The sequence below is a fragment of the Melospiza georgiana genome, chromosome 1 (genome assembly GCF_028018845.1).
Source record: "Melospiza georgiana isolate bMelGeo1 chromosome 1, bMelGeo1.pri, whole genome shotgun sequence".
NCBI classification, from domain to species: Eukaryota; Metazoa; Chordata; class Aves; order Passeriformes; family Passerellidae; genus Melospiza; species Melospiza georgiana.
Genome location: NC_080430.1, coordinates 146,099,393 through 146,115,227, shown reverse-complemented (window position 1 = coordinate 146,115,227; position 15,835 = coordinate 146,099,393). Strand labels below are relative to the sequence as shown.

Here is a 15,835-nt window from a genome sequence, read left to right as displayed (position 1 = left end):
TGAAGGGAGAGAGGTGTAAAATCAGGCCATGGCAAACCTCTAAAGATCCCTTCCAACCCAACCCATTCTATGATTCTATGACTCACCAACACTTCCTAGGACAAAAAATGTTGCTGCAAACTTCCCAGTGACTCATTCAGCTGCTCTGAAAGGTCTGGATTTCTTCTCTATCATCTTGTTCTACAGGACTGAACTGTGTCACCAAAGTATTCCTACAGACCAATGGCTGTAGCATGTATCCCTAATATCCAGTGACATTCTCCATGTACCCTCATGCTGGGTGCAGAGATGCTGCCTGTGTTCTTCCAGATCCTGCAGCAGTTCACTAAACCCCAGCATGTGATCCTGTGTGAACTGAACAGTGTGAGAAGAGCAGGTGAAAATGCCTGTGAATGTTCTTGGATGAGCAGTTTATATTGGATAAACTTCTGGCTGGTGATACACCCCCTTTTTCCTACATTAAAAGTGCAAAGGATTACTACATTTAAAAACCCCCCAAACAAACAAACAAACCCTAAACAAATAAACAAAAAACCAAACATTATCACCCCCCCTCCCCAACAAAGCACAAACAAACAAATCCCACCACACAAACTCCCAAAATAAACCCCAAAGGTATTTAGTCACGTGAATCCCTCTGGATCTCAGTGGCTACACCTTCAGCCCTAGTGAAAAATCTTCCTTTAACAGGTCAAATAAGTGATGTGAGAAATTCTATTTGCAGACAAGATTTTAATTAACTCCCCTTTATGCTGTACAGAAAAAGGACATCTCAGAACTGAAGCAAATTGCTAAAACTGCAAAATGCCCATTTTTGTCCTATGCTGAGGATGAGATCTGCATTACACTTCAACTTTTATCAGCTTTTATTATAGGGATGAAAAATTATTTTACATTTCACAGAATTTATAAATAAATATTGCAGTGAGAAAGTGAGACAAATGATAAGCTGAAATATGGAAAACTGGCCTGTAAGCAGGTGAATGAATTGCACTGCAGAGCTGCAATAACATCAGTTCATCTCCTTGACAAGAGTGGTGCTGCTGCTCTGAACACCTCACCTTAAAATAAACTCCCATTCCTTTCTGCTAATTATGACTACCTTCATGGTTATGCAAACATTCACTCAACTATGCTGAATTTTCTGACTGCAGAGATAGGGATGGATCATTTAGTCAATCAGGTAAAAGAGAAATAACAAAATAAATATGCTTTTGTTCAGGCAATTTGTCATTAATTCCTTTGAGCTTTTTTCCCCAGTAACTATTTCAGGAAGAGTTTAACACTCAAGTTGTGCCCTAATTACTACCACATGAATTGTGATGATAAAGTGAAGTCTTAAATAATCTAGTCGTGATTAGCTACATTTATTCATAATCAGAGATCATTGCTAAAATAATTTTAAAAATGACAAGCAGATAAAAAAGAAACATTTATTATAGCTTTTTTCTTTCTCATAGTCACTTTACACCATATTTTTCATAGGCTTGGGGCACAGCTGGCCAAAACCTATATGTTTCCCAAAAGCAGACAACTAATTTATTAACAACTAATCTACAAACATTTCCTACTTCAATATTTTAACTTTTTAATCATTGAATTCTTTGCCTGCCCCATGGGCACCAACTCCTTTCATTAGACCAGATTGCTCAAAGCCCCTTCTAACCTGGCCATGAACACTTCAGGGGATGGGGCAGCCACAGCTCCTGTGGGCAGCCTGTTCCAGTGCCTCACCTCCCTCACAGGAAAGAACCTTCTAACATCTAAAGTTAGATCTAAACACACTCTTTCAATCTGGAGCCATTCTTTCTTGTCTTATCTGCATGCCCTTGCCCAAAGTCCTCTTCAGCTCTCCTGAATCCCCTTTAGGAACTACAAAGTGCTATCATGTCTCCCCAGAGCCAGGGGAAGTCATGTTCCTCCAGGATTAAGAGCCCCAACTCTGTCGCCACAGCAGAGATGCTCCAGCTCCTTGACCAACTTTGTGGCCTTCTCTGGAGAAGTGAACATCTTTCTTGTTTTGGGGGCTCCAGAGTGGGATGCAGGACCTCAGGTGGGGTGTCCCAAGGGCAGAGCAGAGGGGACAATCCCCTATCCTGCCCTGCTGCCCATGGGGCACTGAGTGCAGCCCAGGACACGTTTGGTTTCTGGGCTGCATCCAGAGCACATTGCTGGGACTTGCTGAGCTTCTCACCCACCAACACCCCCAAGTCCTCCCCAGGGCTGCTCTCACTCCATTTTCCTCCCAGTCTGTGTTTGTGCTTGGGATTGTCCTGACCCCAGGAGCAGGACCCTGCACTTGGCCTTGCTGAACCCCATGAGATTCTTACAGCCCCATCTCTCAAGCCTGTGCAGGTTTAATAGTAAATAAATGTAGTAGTTTAATGATGCAATGCTGTAAAATCTGTAAAAAACAAATGCGTGTGCAAACTGAGAGCTATTTTAAATGCTAAAAAATTAGTAATTGACATATAAATTGTGAGCAATAAAAATTAACTGACACCTTAGAAAAGATTATTTTTTATATTTTGGTTTATTTTATTGCTTAAATATAGATTGCACAGTGTGTTCTTACATTTATTGAAACTGGTTCATTACATACAGTACAGAATATATTACCATTGGAACAACAGACAAATTAGCCCTACTCTGGTTTTGGACAACAGGCTATTTCTACCTTTTAGTATGACCATGAATTTATCTTAAAGTGACTCACTACCAAAAGCTATATTTTTTTCAAGATGACATAATAGGAAAGAGAACCCCAAGCAACAGCTGGAATACATTTAAACTGGGTACCAATTATAACCATTAAGACAGTGCTCAGTGTGTTGCAGATAACACAGGGCCAGTTTGCATAAGGAGCTTTTAAGTTCTGCAGCTTGTCTGAAGAACTTAAAGAGAAGTGAAACAAAGCAGCTTTGTACTGTACAACAAACAGCATTCTTAATTCTTTTGGCTTCATTCATTGGCTCATATAACAGTAACTACCAAACCAATACATTTTACAGTCACTCCCATCTCCCATGTGTCTAGAAAGGCCAGAGTGAACCAATTATCAACTTACAGACTCAGTGAACCAATTCTCAACTTACAGACTCCCTGAATTTCCATAAAGGAAGAAATGAAATACCATGTGAACACACAGAGTGTTACAAACTCTTCACTCCCTGCACTACACCTGCACAACACCTGCATTTCCCAAACCGAACATTGGAAACACAGAAACCTACCATTACCATAAAGGAAAAATACTTCATTAACAGAACAGAAAATGAAATGCTGAATCTAGTTTTTTCACATGCAGCATTCATGCAACAGAATTCAATCACAGAAACAATCCTGTATTTACAGCACAGTCTCCATACTGCACAAGTGCAAACAGAAGTACATTCTGTATTACTTAAGACTCCTTCTTTTTGTACAAAAGTGCCAAGTGTTATTCTTAAAAAAATGACAGAGTGGGTAGGTTTTTTACATTGTATCCCTATGTTGGATTTACTTTTTAAAAAATTACAGTCTTTATACAGGCCAAAAACTCTTAGTCTTACCTTAAAAAAAAAAGGAAAAAAAAAGTGAAAACTAAAAGCTAGAGTCCTATTTATGTGTAGACTGTGGTCTGATCAGGCTGACACGCTGCAGCAGTAAAAATCACAACGGAATGCTGTAGATAAGGGGTTGTTTCGTCATCCACTAACAGCTGTGATTGCACTGTTAAACTGAAAAGAAGGTCTCAATTACCTTTTGAGCTTTGTGAATGCTTTCTGAAACTCAGCATGTCATCTCATAGGTTTAAGTAGCTGATATTTCCCTATGTTGTGCCACATCAGGCCTTTAAATGTAGTCCAGTACAATACTGAAGTACTGTTAAAAAAAATTAAAATCTTTTTTACAATGCATTTGCAAATGCTCCAGTCAGCAAATTAGCAGGGCTAATAATCCTTCAGATCATGAGTTATGCAATCAAAGATTAATTTAGGTTGGGACTTCTGAAAGTCATCTAAACCAAGTCCCTGCTCAAAGCAGGCCTAACTGAAGTTAGGTTACTTTCTTCATATTCACTGTTCATCCAAAACACTCAATTAAACGTCTACATTTATTATAGATATTTTAGAGCATTCCTTCATGTTTACACTGCCCCAGTCAGATTCAGATAAATTAAGGGACTTCAGATTTACTGTTCATGGCATCAATGAATGCTGTTTATCTTTTTTTGCTGGCAGGATTTAGTGAGTCATAAAGATAGCCTTGATAATTATCATCAAATGTCCATGATTTACTTTATCAGTTTTACTTTATTTACATTTGAATAGTATATGCTCAGATACATAAACCTATGAAATTTACCTTAAAGGTTTGAGAAATGAAACAAAAACAAACACAGAGATGCGTCTCTAAAAATGCTTTTGCTTGAAAATATATGTAATAAATTCTTGATCTTTAAATGGTTTCATTGAGTTTACTTTCAATTTCTAAAATATCACTAAAAAGCTGTTATAAACTACAGAGAAATGTCTCACAGAATATAGTTTTAGTATTTATGATTTAAAATGCCCTCAGTTTATTTTCTGCTATACTAAATATATCTCTCCTGTATTTATATTAAAGCAGACAGTAAAATACTACAGTGTTTTCAAAAGTACAGTCTGTAAACCATACATCTTAAGACATGAAATATATTGCACAATTCCGTGCTTCAAGAGGAGATCTCTCCTCTCTTATGCAAAGCTTAAGATTTAACTTTTAGCAAGAAACACAGTACATATACTGGATGAAGCTATCTAAAAAGCATGTTATGTGATGCATCAAAATATACTTAATAAGTGCTCATTAATTCATTCACTGTATTTGAACACAGGTAAGGTATTGGTTTTTCCATCTATTCCAAACCAAACAAGTTGAGCAGCTGTGACAGCAGGAAAAAGAGGGAGCTCAGGTAGGGCTCCCCTGGTTACATTGAATGAGATGAAGCAAGCCAAAAGCATTCTAGTTTGACAGAGAATTGAGGAGGGGAGGAGTAAAAAAACAAACAAACAAACAACAAAACAACCAACCAAAAAAAACCAACCAAAAAAAAAACCAAAAACCAAACCAAACAAAGGCTTTAATAGGTTTTTCAGTTACAATATCTCAAATTAAAGGAATTTGAAGCAATACAAATTCCTAGAGTAACTGAAATATTTACCTATACGGCAAGACAAGTTTTAAATCTTTTACATGTACTCAAATATGAAAATGAAGAAACATGGTCTGTGAAAAACCTAACTCAAAATATATTACAGAATAAAACAATTCAAGACAGTTTCATGAATTTGGCTAAAATAATCTGTATTTGGCTCATGTCCATCATTATATTAAAGTTAGATACAATAAACAATAAAATTTGAAAACTCATCTTGTTCTTTCTATTGTACTCTACTCTAAATAATGTCCAGCAGACTTCAGAAGACACTTAATACACACAAAGATCTGGAAACTTCATCTCATAGACTGGAACAGAATGGTAATGAGGATGTCCAGCAGTCATGGTCATCGTTCCTGAGGGGCTGGGTGGAGGACTGTGTGAGAAGCACAACCAATATACAGAATTTACACTTACATGGATTGCTTTTATATAAATTTACACACTTACAGGAGAGAAACAAGATTAAACTACCCTCCATATATATACCAACAGTATATAATAAAATAATAAAATACCAACAGCATTTTATCCTCATCCTAAAATTCTAATTAAATTATCATGCCCTGAGGATTTTTATGTTCTTGTCTGCATCATTTCACTGATGTTACAGAACTATCAAAATGCATCTTACTGCTAATAAATACTATTTATTCTGCATAATGATGTGCACAACTCTCTATAATAACACCATGTACTGCTCAGGGTGGTCAATATCTAATTATTTTCTCAACCAGATGCAGCATTGGGAAAACAACAGCATCCTGCAATACTACTGATGGACACAGAGATACTGTAAGACACAGTGACATGGTTTCTGGATATTATCCACTATCAAGAAGATTCAAAGAAGTAAGAAAATCAAAAAGTACTCTTTCTCAGGGTGCTGGTTTTGGCTTGGATGATTTGTTTTTTACAGTAGTTGGTACAGGGCTGTGTTTTGGATTTGTGCTGGCAACAGTGTTGATAACACAGAGATGTTTGTGTTACTGCTGAGCAGAGCTTACACAGAGTCAAGGTCTTTTCTGCTCCTCACACTGCTGGGCCAGGGTGTGGGCTGCAGGTGGGCAGGAAGTTGGGGGGGGGACACAAATGGGACAGCTGACCCCAACTGACCCATGAGATACCCCATGTCATATGGTGCCATGCTCAGCAGTAACAGCTTCAAGGAAAGAAGTAGGAAAAAAGGGCCATTCAGAGTGATGGCATTTGCCTTCCCAAAGAGTCCTGCTTAGCTGGAAATGGCTGAACACCTGCCTGCCCATGGGAAGTGAATGAATTTCTTATTTTGCTTTGCTAGCATGTGTGACTTTTGCTTTACCTATTAAATTGTTCTTATCTCAACCCATCGTTTTTCTTCTTTTACCCTTCCAATTCTCTTCCTCATCCTGCTGAGGAGGGTTAAGCCAGTGGCTACACAGGGCTACATGGACCTATCAGGGCTAAACCACAGCATTCAGTTACAGCAATTATTTTCTCCCTAATATATGTGTTTGAGAACACTATGACATAACCATCTGAAAACAGCCACAATTCTTTAAAAATTATAGTTTTTCAGGTATGATATTCTTCTTGCATAAAGCCTTACCGGATGGTGAGTTCCAGTATCTGTGCCAGTCTATCATGAAGCAAGTTTGCCTAGGGGAAAAAAAAAGTCAAAATTGGATTATTAACTGCTAGATAATGAACTGAGCTACAATGGGTGTGCCAGGCCACACTCAGGTGAGTGAGTTCCACACTGCCACGTGTAAATCTAGGCCACATTTCTTAATTTCCTTTCTCACTGCTGCAAGGATTCTGAGCCTTAAAGATGTATTTGAGATTGGGTGAGCCTGTCCTGGAGTGCTAAGAATTCTAGAGCAAATTCTGCTGTGGCAGACAGGAGTTTAACAAACCTGAAATACATTTAGCTATTTAAAATACATAGTGGGTTAAATGCTGCTCCAGTTATCCCAGAATGAAACAGGAATGGACTGTGAACCTGGATTCCAAAGAGAGCAAGGAAGAAGAATTAAGGTGAAGAATGAACAAATTACCCATTATGTTCCAAACGGTCTAGGAACAAACACAAACACACTACAAATTACTGGAATCTTCCACCAGATAGCACTGGAGAAAAAACAAAGAACTGAACTTCTAAACAAGTAACAGCAGCAGTGACACAACAACTCAAATCACCTTCAGTCAGCACATGCCCACTAATGCCTACACTGATATCCTCAGTGCTAACATTTTGTAGAAACTCACTTTGGTTTCACACTGAGCTGCAATTTCTTCAAACGGTGCTTTTTGGAACTTCTCAATCACGAGACGCCTTTTTTCCTTTTCCTGTTCTTCAAGTCCATTGTTATCTTAAAAGAATAATGAAAAAAAATTAAAGACAAATGCAATCTTTGCCTTTGAAGTACAAGAAATATCAAATGTGCACTTCAGAAGTGAATAAGGATTGTGCATGAAGTGCAACCATTCTCAAGTGATCAGTCATCTGGCATTGCTCCTAAAGCAAAACACAGATAAAGTTTCAGGAAGATGGTTTGAGGACCAAATTTTTCCCCTTTCTTACTAAGTCTTTAATTAAAAGTAACATCCAGGCTCTCTTTTGCTTTATTGCCTGCACTTCTCACTTACTGCACACAGGTTCAGATTCAAAAGGAAACAAGAATCTCCCAGTATCATGCTGACAGGTGGCCAGACTTTTCTTACTGTTCAGAATGTGTATACTGTTCTTAACATCAATGTTTAATCCAGATTTTAAACAGGATTTTGGTAGACTGAAAAGCATTAATTAGCAATTACTTATAGTGATATGAAATAAGGAATTTGGATAATTCTGTGTTCGCACAGCCATGTCACTTGTCAGAAAAATATTATTTTAAAAAATCTTAGTACTTTAAAATCCACAATGTGTTATTTACAACCTAGTTTTTGAATGCATTGAAGACCCAAAAATATTAATACAAAAAAAATACTCAAGTTACCTCATAAGTAATCACTCAATGTAACTTGAATATCTCACATTTATAGCTTTGTACTGCAAATGTAATAGATGACAGACATTTCCAGATGCTTTTCATTCAGCCCCATTAACTTCAGAAAATGAATTCACTAACATTATCAAGGTATCATTTCAGAGATTCAGAAATAAGTAACTGGGGTTCTTAATAAATTTTTTAGGTGAAAAGAAAAAAAAAAGTAATATTTTATGTTATTCTAGCCTCTCCCTTTTCTTCAGCAATTCCATAGTAAATGTGAACTATGCTGCACAAACACAACTGTAACAAATCTTACCAATGGCTTTCTTCAAAGCTTCAAAGGTGATTTCTTCAGTATTATCAACCTAAACACATAGAAAACAAAACTCCTTAATCATCACATATAACATATAAGCTTCTAAAAAATGAGGAATATAATAAAACACAGAAGGCAAAAACAGCCAGAACTTTACTGCCTTACAAGTCTCCAATAACTTCATTTGGACTTTCTGTGACAGGCAACAGATCACTAATTCACATTTTTAGGCCCCTGCAGTTAGTGGGGAGATTTTTATCAATTGAGATAATGGAAAACTTTCCAAATTGTACTCAAGATGCTCTATGGCAACATCCTTTATAAATGGATTTGGATTTAGGCAGAGGAGTCCTTTAGGTCAGGAATAAGCTGTAGTGTTTCTATACTGTAAAATCTCAGTACTGGTTCTTAGGCAGCTGTTGCCAATAACATCAACTGCTTCCTGAGGCTCGCTGAGTGTTGTCTTGGTTCAGGGCAAATTTGGGAGAGAACCCCCAAAGGGGTTCCTCTAGGAAAGCAGATTCAATTGGCCCAACTCAGCTACCAGAATGTCATGTAAAATGGGAGCTGACAGTGGAGTGCAGAGTGGAGAATGGTTCCTGCTTTAGGCTAACTTGGTACCACGATGGATGCAAATCATTTGGTGCTTACACCATAAACACTGGAGTTAAAGGGCCCTTCATAATGAGCTATGTCTGATGCACTGAGAATCTGTTCATCTACTGACAGGAATATCCATTTGCTGCTGCAGATGCACTTCACCAGGAATTGCTTGAGGATGCAAAACTACTGAAGTGTTTCAATTTGTTATAGACCTAGTTTCTATACCAGTAAATATATTTATAGGGAAGCCACCCTCTTGGCATTAGGGGAGAATGTTTAGATGGCAGAAGAGTCTTCACCTGAACATAACATGGTTTCTTGGCTTGAATTACCCCACTTCAATCCTTCCAACATGTGAACAGGCAGCAATTTTATTCTTCCTGATAAACACTAACTCTTTAGAATGGTCAATTATGATTTAAGATAAGGGGTAAGGCAGCAAAAAGTTCATTTATTCCATTAGGAAGATTATAGTTCTTTCAATTTTTTAATTTATTGGCTTGAACTGCTGTTAAGGGAAAAGGAAGTAGCTGTTTCCTTTTTACATGAGTTATTTCATGAGCTGCAGCTGTAAATTATATTATTCTAACAGGTTTTAATTAATAAGCATGTATTCTCTACCACTAAATAAATAAAAATTAATAAAAATAAATAATTTTTTGTCAAATATTTGTGGATATGGCTACAGATCCAGAGTATTCAGGTTCTGAAATCATCTTTTATACAACTCACATTTGGTAAATGTTAGCTGTTTATGGCTGCCTTTCATAGTGCTAGTTAACCTCCACATTAGTTGCTGATATTACCCAGAATTATACTTGGTTAATTAATACTGCAGAAGCACAACCTGCATTTACAAGTGCTTTCACCTTATGAATGGAGATAACTATGGAATAACTCACCTTCCTGAACAAGATTCACTAACAAACGGCACCACAAAAAAACTTTGAGTCTCCTGACAGAAGAACTGCATTTGCATTGTATACAGTAACAGCTATTTTATGGATAAAAAGTCTTCTATCTCAGTGCAGAAATGATATCATACATCATTATGTCTTAAAACTTCCATTAATGAAGTAGGTAATCCTCTCAATCATAAAGATTTATACTTGTTTTTTTTTTTTCAATTGAGTTCTGCTAATGGTTATGGATTGCTATACTGAACTAATCTACATAGCAAGAAAACCAGATTTCATATACAGATATGAAGGTGCAGTCAGCTAACTGGAAAAGTCTGTTTTATCCACTGCCTTGTAAACAAAGCTCATAAAGCAAGTAAAGGAGGAATACTTTGCTTCGTGTGTTCCTGATTAATAAAATTCACATTTTTAAGAGATAAAAAGGAATTCACTATCTAAGACACTGGACTACATTAAGATCACATTAAGCTGAGAATCCATAAAAAGATTTTATCTACAACCACTACATCCACTTCAAAATTGTCTATGTATCAGTGCTTGACATAACATCAGCATAACTTGAAATCTGAAATGGAAACTTCTTTCATTTAATTCTACTTACAAGGGAGTTGTTCAATCACACATAAACACATTTAATGAGTGATTTTAAAAAAGAATACTTATGTCAAACAGCCTCAGTCCTGTGAGGAGCACTTACTAGCTTCAAAAAGTTAGAGATCTGATTGTCTCATTTTTCAAACACCTTTTTATTCTTTCTACTTTTATCTGTATCCTTGCTAAAGCACAAAAGCAAGAAGTAAACACAAAAGATCATCTGAGGTATACTGAGCACAAAGCAGAAAGGAATAATAATAGTAATAACAGTAATAATAACAATAATAATGCAAAACATATCACTTCTGTCTAAAGTAAAGCTTGCTCCTTTGCTATAGCTTAGAATTTTTAACTAACACTCAGGTTGATTCAGTCCACACATTTTGCTTTGTGTCTCCAGGCAGGTTGTGCTTGAAGATGTCTAAAGTAGGAACCATCTGTACCTCATCTGAGGTACAAACACCTCCATTTCAACAGCTCATCTCCACTGCAGTAGATATCTACTTAATAAAAATCAGCAGAACCTTGAAAAATATCCAGTAGAAGTAGAAATTTATTTTAAGAAATATTTCAAATGAAGTGTCAAACGATGTGGGACAATTTTAATTATAATATGGTCTTCCTAAGGGATAATTAATATCAGCTCCTGTACCCTACATATGAAGTTTTTGTTGCTACTTTATCCTTCCTGTGCTGAATGTCAAACTCCTCTGGAGAGGAACAGTGACACTGGTGCACACAGCCTGCCCAGTCCTCACCTGTCCCACTCAGAGACTGCAGGTCTCCACCAGGCTTCTGTTTCTCTAGGCTTGTATCTCACAGCCCCAGGCTGCTGAACAAGTCTCTCAAATACTTCAAATGATACAGGGGTACAGATGCTGAAATTTATTGTATCCCTCAAAAGGCAAAGAAAACATTTTAGAATATCTACTCATAAAATGTCAGTTGTTCAGCATGTAAATAAACGTATTGCTACGCCATAATCTGTAAAAATTGTGACAAATACTTGAACCTTTTAAACAATAAGATCTTTATTTTCATGTTTAATTTTTATTTATTTATACAATAAGAGTGTCTTTGACAACACATTTCTGCAAATTCACAACTTAAAAAAACAAATCCCCCAAAATATTTAACATTGCTAGAATTATCAGATATTTGACTTCTTGGGAATACTTCAATTATATTCCCCTTCCCTGCACTGAGGATGCTGCTTTGAAATAATCTGTGATTTTCATACCTTATCCTCTACGCCACAGCCAGACAGAATATCCACCTGAAGAGACACTGTGTCCACAATACTCTTCCTCCTGGAGAGTCTGTCCTCATCTAGCATAAGAAGAAATTATCTCACTTTTTGCATAACACTCTTAAAACATGTTCAGTCAAATTTCTACCCATCAGATGCAGATTTATTTCCATATGCCTGTTTAACTCAAGATCATCTATTTTATCATTTGAACTGTGAAAAATGATACATTTAGAGTTACTGCTCTAAATTACTAAATATGAAGAAAAATAACCTTTTCATAGTCCCTCCCTCCTCTCATTACAGGTCTTTTCAACTTTCCCTTGAAAGTCCAGAATTTAAAAAACTGATGTCTTATTCAAATGCATAATAATAACAGAGCACATGATGATACACAGCTGTAAAATCCTTTACAAAAGCCTGACCTTTTTTTTTTTTTATTGTGAAACTGAAATATTAATGTCTTAATTTTAAGGTATTCTGAAACAGAAAAGGGCTTATGGAATATGATTCATTGACAGAAGAAACAAAGATTTCTGAATGGAAATGAACAACAATCCTTCCTTATTCTTGTTGCTACAAGTACCATATTCAGCAAGTCTAAAAATCTACTGGGTGAAAAAAATTCTCTCCATTTCTCACTTCCTACAAATATTTTAGCAGGTCCAGCTGGTCTAAAAAGTTGTCAGAGTAAGACCAACTGTGCTGATACTAAAAGAAGCAAAACAATTTAATTAATGCATAAGGAGATTATGATCAAATGATCCATCATGATGGAATCTCCTTCTGTGACTGCAGTCCTAGGACATTGCACCACTAGTATTTTCTCATTTTTGACATTTAATATATTAACAAAAGATTCTCATGAACAGTAAAAATACATTTTAAGACTTGTCACAAAGATCCTCTGACAAACAGACACTTGAGTGGCCTGACTTCTGTGTGTGTCATTTACAAAATCATGAATTGCAATGTCACATTTTAGATTTTAGCAAAGATCAAGCCATTTGGACCTTGCTATCATTATCTGATGACTTGCACTGCACAGTTAGAAGCAGCTACAGGCACTTCATACTAAAAAAAAGAGAAGAACTGCAAAACACCCCCATGACAAGGCAATTTATGCTGGTTCTTCTGCAACCTTTGTTTAAACCACTTCTAGCCAAGCAAAGTGCTTTTGCAGTGCAAATATTGAGCATGAACAAACAGAATTCATTCCAGCAGAGCTGAACATGCTCAGCTTTTAAAAACCAAGAAATAACTTTCAGAAGTCACATAAATGAAATGTCATTTTAAGATCAAGAGGCAGTGAAAGAACAAGATTAGTGAAAAACACCTAAATTCTAATATTTGCCAGGTTCTCAGACACCCTGAGCATTTGAAATGGCATTCTGAAGGATTTACTGAATTTTTAATCCCTGATGGCTCACTGGTACATGACCCACCCAATACACTCCAATTCTAAGGAAAGCACCTCAGCCTGCAAGAGAAAACACCCAACAAAACCACATCTCTGCTGCCATCTTGCTGCTCTCTCTAGAACTGACACACAAACACCAGGAGATACATTTTAGGGACTACTTTGGACAGAATTCATTTTTGTAATGGATGTCTCACTAAACTTGCATATCAAATATGCCCATTTATCTCTAATTTCAACATATTAAGTGGGTAAAAAATTGTGACAATTACCATTTTTTTCTCTTATAAAACACAGTGTTCATCCACACACATGAAGGAGCCCAGGGGCTCAAGGACAGTGATGGAGCCCCAACACCCACTGGCCCAGCCCCTGCCAAGGCTGTCCCAGAAGCCCTGGCTCCATTGCCTGGGCAATGGCAGCAGCTCTGTGTGTCACCTCACTGACCAAGGTGGGCTCCACCACTTTTGATAAGGGACAATGGCTTTAAACTGAAAGAGGGTAGATTTAGATTAGATATTAGGAAGAAATTCTTTCCCATGAGGGTGGTGAGGCACTGGCACAGGCTGCCCAGAGAAGCTGTGGCTGCCCCATCCCTGGCAGTGTCCAAGGCCAGGTTTGATGAAGCTTTGAACAATCTGGGATAGTGAAGGTGTCCCCTGCCCATGGCAGGGGCTTGGAACAAGATGATCTTTAAGGTGCCTCTTTTCCTGGGTGAGGGACTCTGTTCTTTGTGCAGTCATTATCTTGAATGGCCAGTGATTAAGATGAATCATCATTCTTTGAACAACTGAGAGCTTCTTCCAACTTTCTACAGGTTTTTGCAATGTCACTCAAAGAGGTAATTAGTACCATCACAAAAATGATACCTATGATTCTAGTACCTGCTCAGGAAAACAAAACAGGAAACTACTTTTTGGTAGAGTACAAAATCATGAGCAAACACAACAGCAAACCACACAGCAGCTAACATTGCTACAGGCATGTCAAGGGGAGAAACAAAAAAGGCATAAGGAAACACTAAATCCACTAAGTACAACACAATTTCTGGCCTAAAGCTCTTTAGGCCTTCTAAAGCATTTTTTGACTGCACATCCTATAGGGACACACCACAGGGCAGGAGAGCAGGCTGACCTACAGCTCATTTTTACCTTTTGACTTGTGTTTGCATTTATGAGGTTTTTTGCCTGATGGAAATAGAGTCAAATTAAATATATATATATATGTAAGTATATGTAGACAAAAAATGACTGAAGACTTTTAAATTAGTTTTCTCCCTCAAGTAAGAAAGAGAAACAGGTATAAAAATTTGCAAATACGAATGTGTTTCTAGTTGTTAAGAAGTATCAAGACATGAAACAAAGACAAGATGAGAAAATTATGTTCTATAAGTCATTGTTAGGCATCGTAACACTGATATTTGGAAATAGAAATAATTAGGATGAAATATTTACTGGCATTTTGGTTCAACCCTAGGTTTCACAGGAATATACAAAAAAAGGGATTGTTTCTTTATTAAGATTAATGATCTCTTTTGAAACACTACATTCTAGCTAATCTTAATAGCAGAAATGTAACATTTCATTGCTGTAAAAAAAGAAAAGCTTAGGAATTACAAAATATTCACTTGGTTCTGATTCAGTTAAATGAAAAGCTTGGGAAGCTCAATATTCCACAGGATCAGAGATTGATGAACTTAACTGGCTATGGCAACAGTCAAGAAAAAAGTTTTGGTTGCTGCTCTTTATAAAAAATGACAAAATCCCTGAACGCATCTGATTCACGTTTACTAAGGATTAAATATGGCAATTTCTCATCACCTGCAGAGGCAGCTAATCACACTTGCAGCTAAACTCAATTAATGTTGATGTCAGAACTTGCGTCTCTTCCTGTGTGGGAACGCATTTTTAGCAAAGTGTACAAGAAAATCTTACTGAGGTCATTTGGGTACAAATATATCTGAGCTTCTAGAAGAGGCTTAACATAAATTTCAAACCAGGCTATCTTCCTCACTCCATTCTCATTCACTCAAAGCCTGTAACATTTCCTCACTTGCTGCCCACCTCTTCTGCCAATACTAAAATATAATGTTAACTGGTTTTAGGTGCCAGAAGAAATAAGCATAGGAACATTTTCTTTCTCAGTAGACAGCCAGCAACAGAAAACAGACACTGTGGCTGTGCTGGAACATATCACTAATGTGCCTGCTTGCATTTTTGGGACAAAACCACATCTGCTGTCTGGAGAGCCCAATTCCTCCCACAGTAACTATCCAAAAGAGAGATTCAAGAGCAGGCAGCAATGTCTCTGAATCAGACTGCAAGAGAACACATCTGGCACTATCTGTATGTACTTTGCTTCTTTCTATGTGTGAGCTAGAGAATACAGAAATCAAATTTTACTGCTAGGTACTTTAAAAAGACCATGCTTTGGGCTGGGGTATCCCCTAGTCATGGTTAAGAACAAATTCTTCAATCAATTTTTTTTAAAGTAATTTGCTCAATTGGCTGTTGAAAATATATTAAAAGTGAAAACCACACAAATATCACATACTAGCTAGTCCTTCTCACATTATTCAC

General features: G+C 37.0%; 1 protein-coding gene across 7 annotated transcripts in view; it reads right to left on the bottom strand.

Annotated features, from left to right (window-relative positions):
- Positions 1-2,514: 2,514 nt before the first annotated feature.
- EFR3A (EFR3 homolog A) overlaps positions 2,515-15,835 on the bottom strand; it is a 74,959-nt gene continuing 61,638 nt past the window's right edge. For 5 of the 7 annotated variants that reach the window (XM_058023509.1, XM_058023520.1, XM_058023528.1 and 2 more), the window contains 5 exons: positions 11,828-11,916; positions 8,471-8,519; positions 7,430-7,533; positions 6,771-6,820; positions 2,515-3,719 (listed from right to left, as the gene is read on the bottom strand). In XM_058023509.1, coding sequence (XP_057879492.1) covers positions 3,602-3,719; positions 6,771-6,820; positions 7,430-7,533; positions 8,471-8,519; positions 11,828-11,916 — 410 coding nt within the window. In that variant the 3' untranslated portion in view covers positions 2,515-3,601. Of the gene's footprint in view, positions 5,559-6,770; positions 6,821-7,429; positions 7,534-8,470; positions 8,520-11,827; positions 11,917-15,835 lie in introns of all 7 variants that reach the window. The other 2 variants (XM_058023501.1, XM_058023493.1) reach the window with 2 other exon arrangements.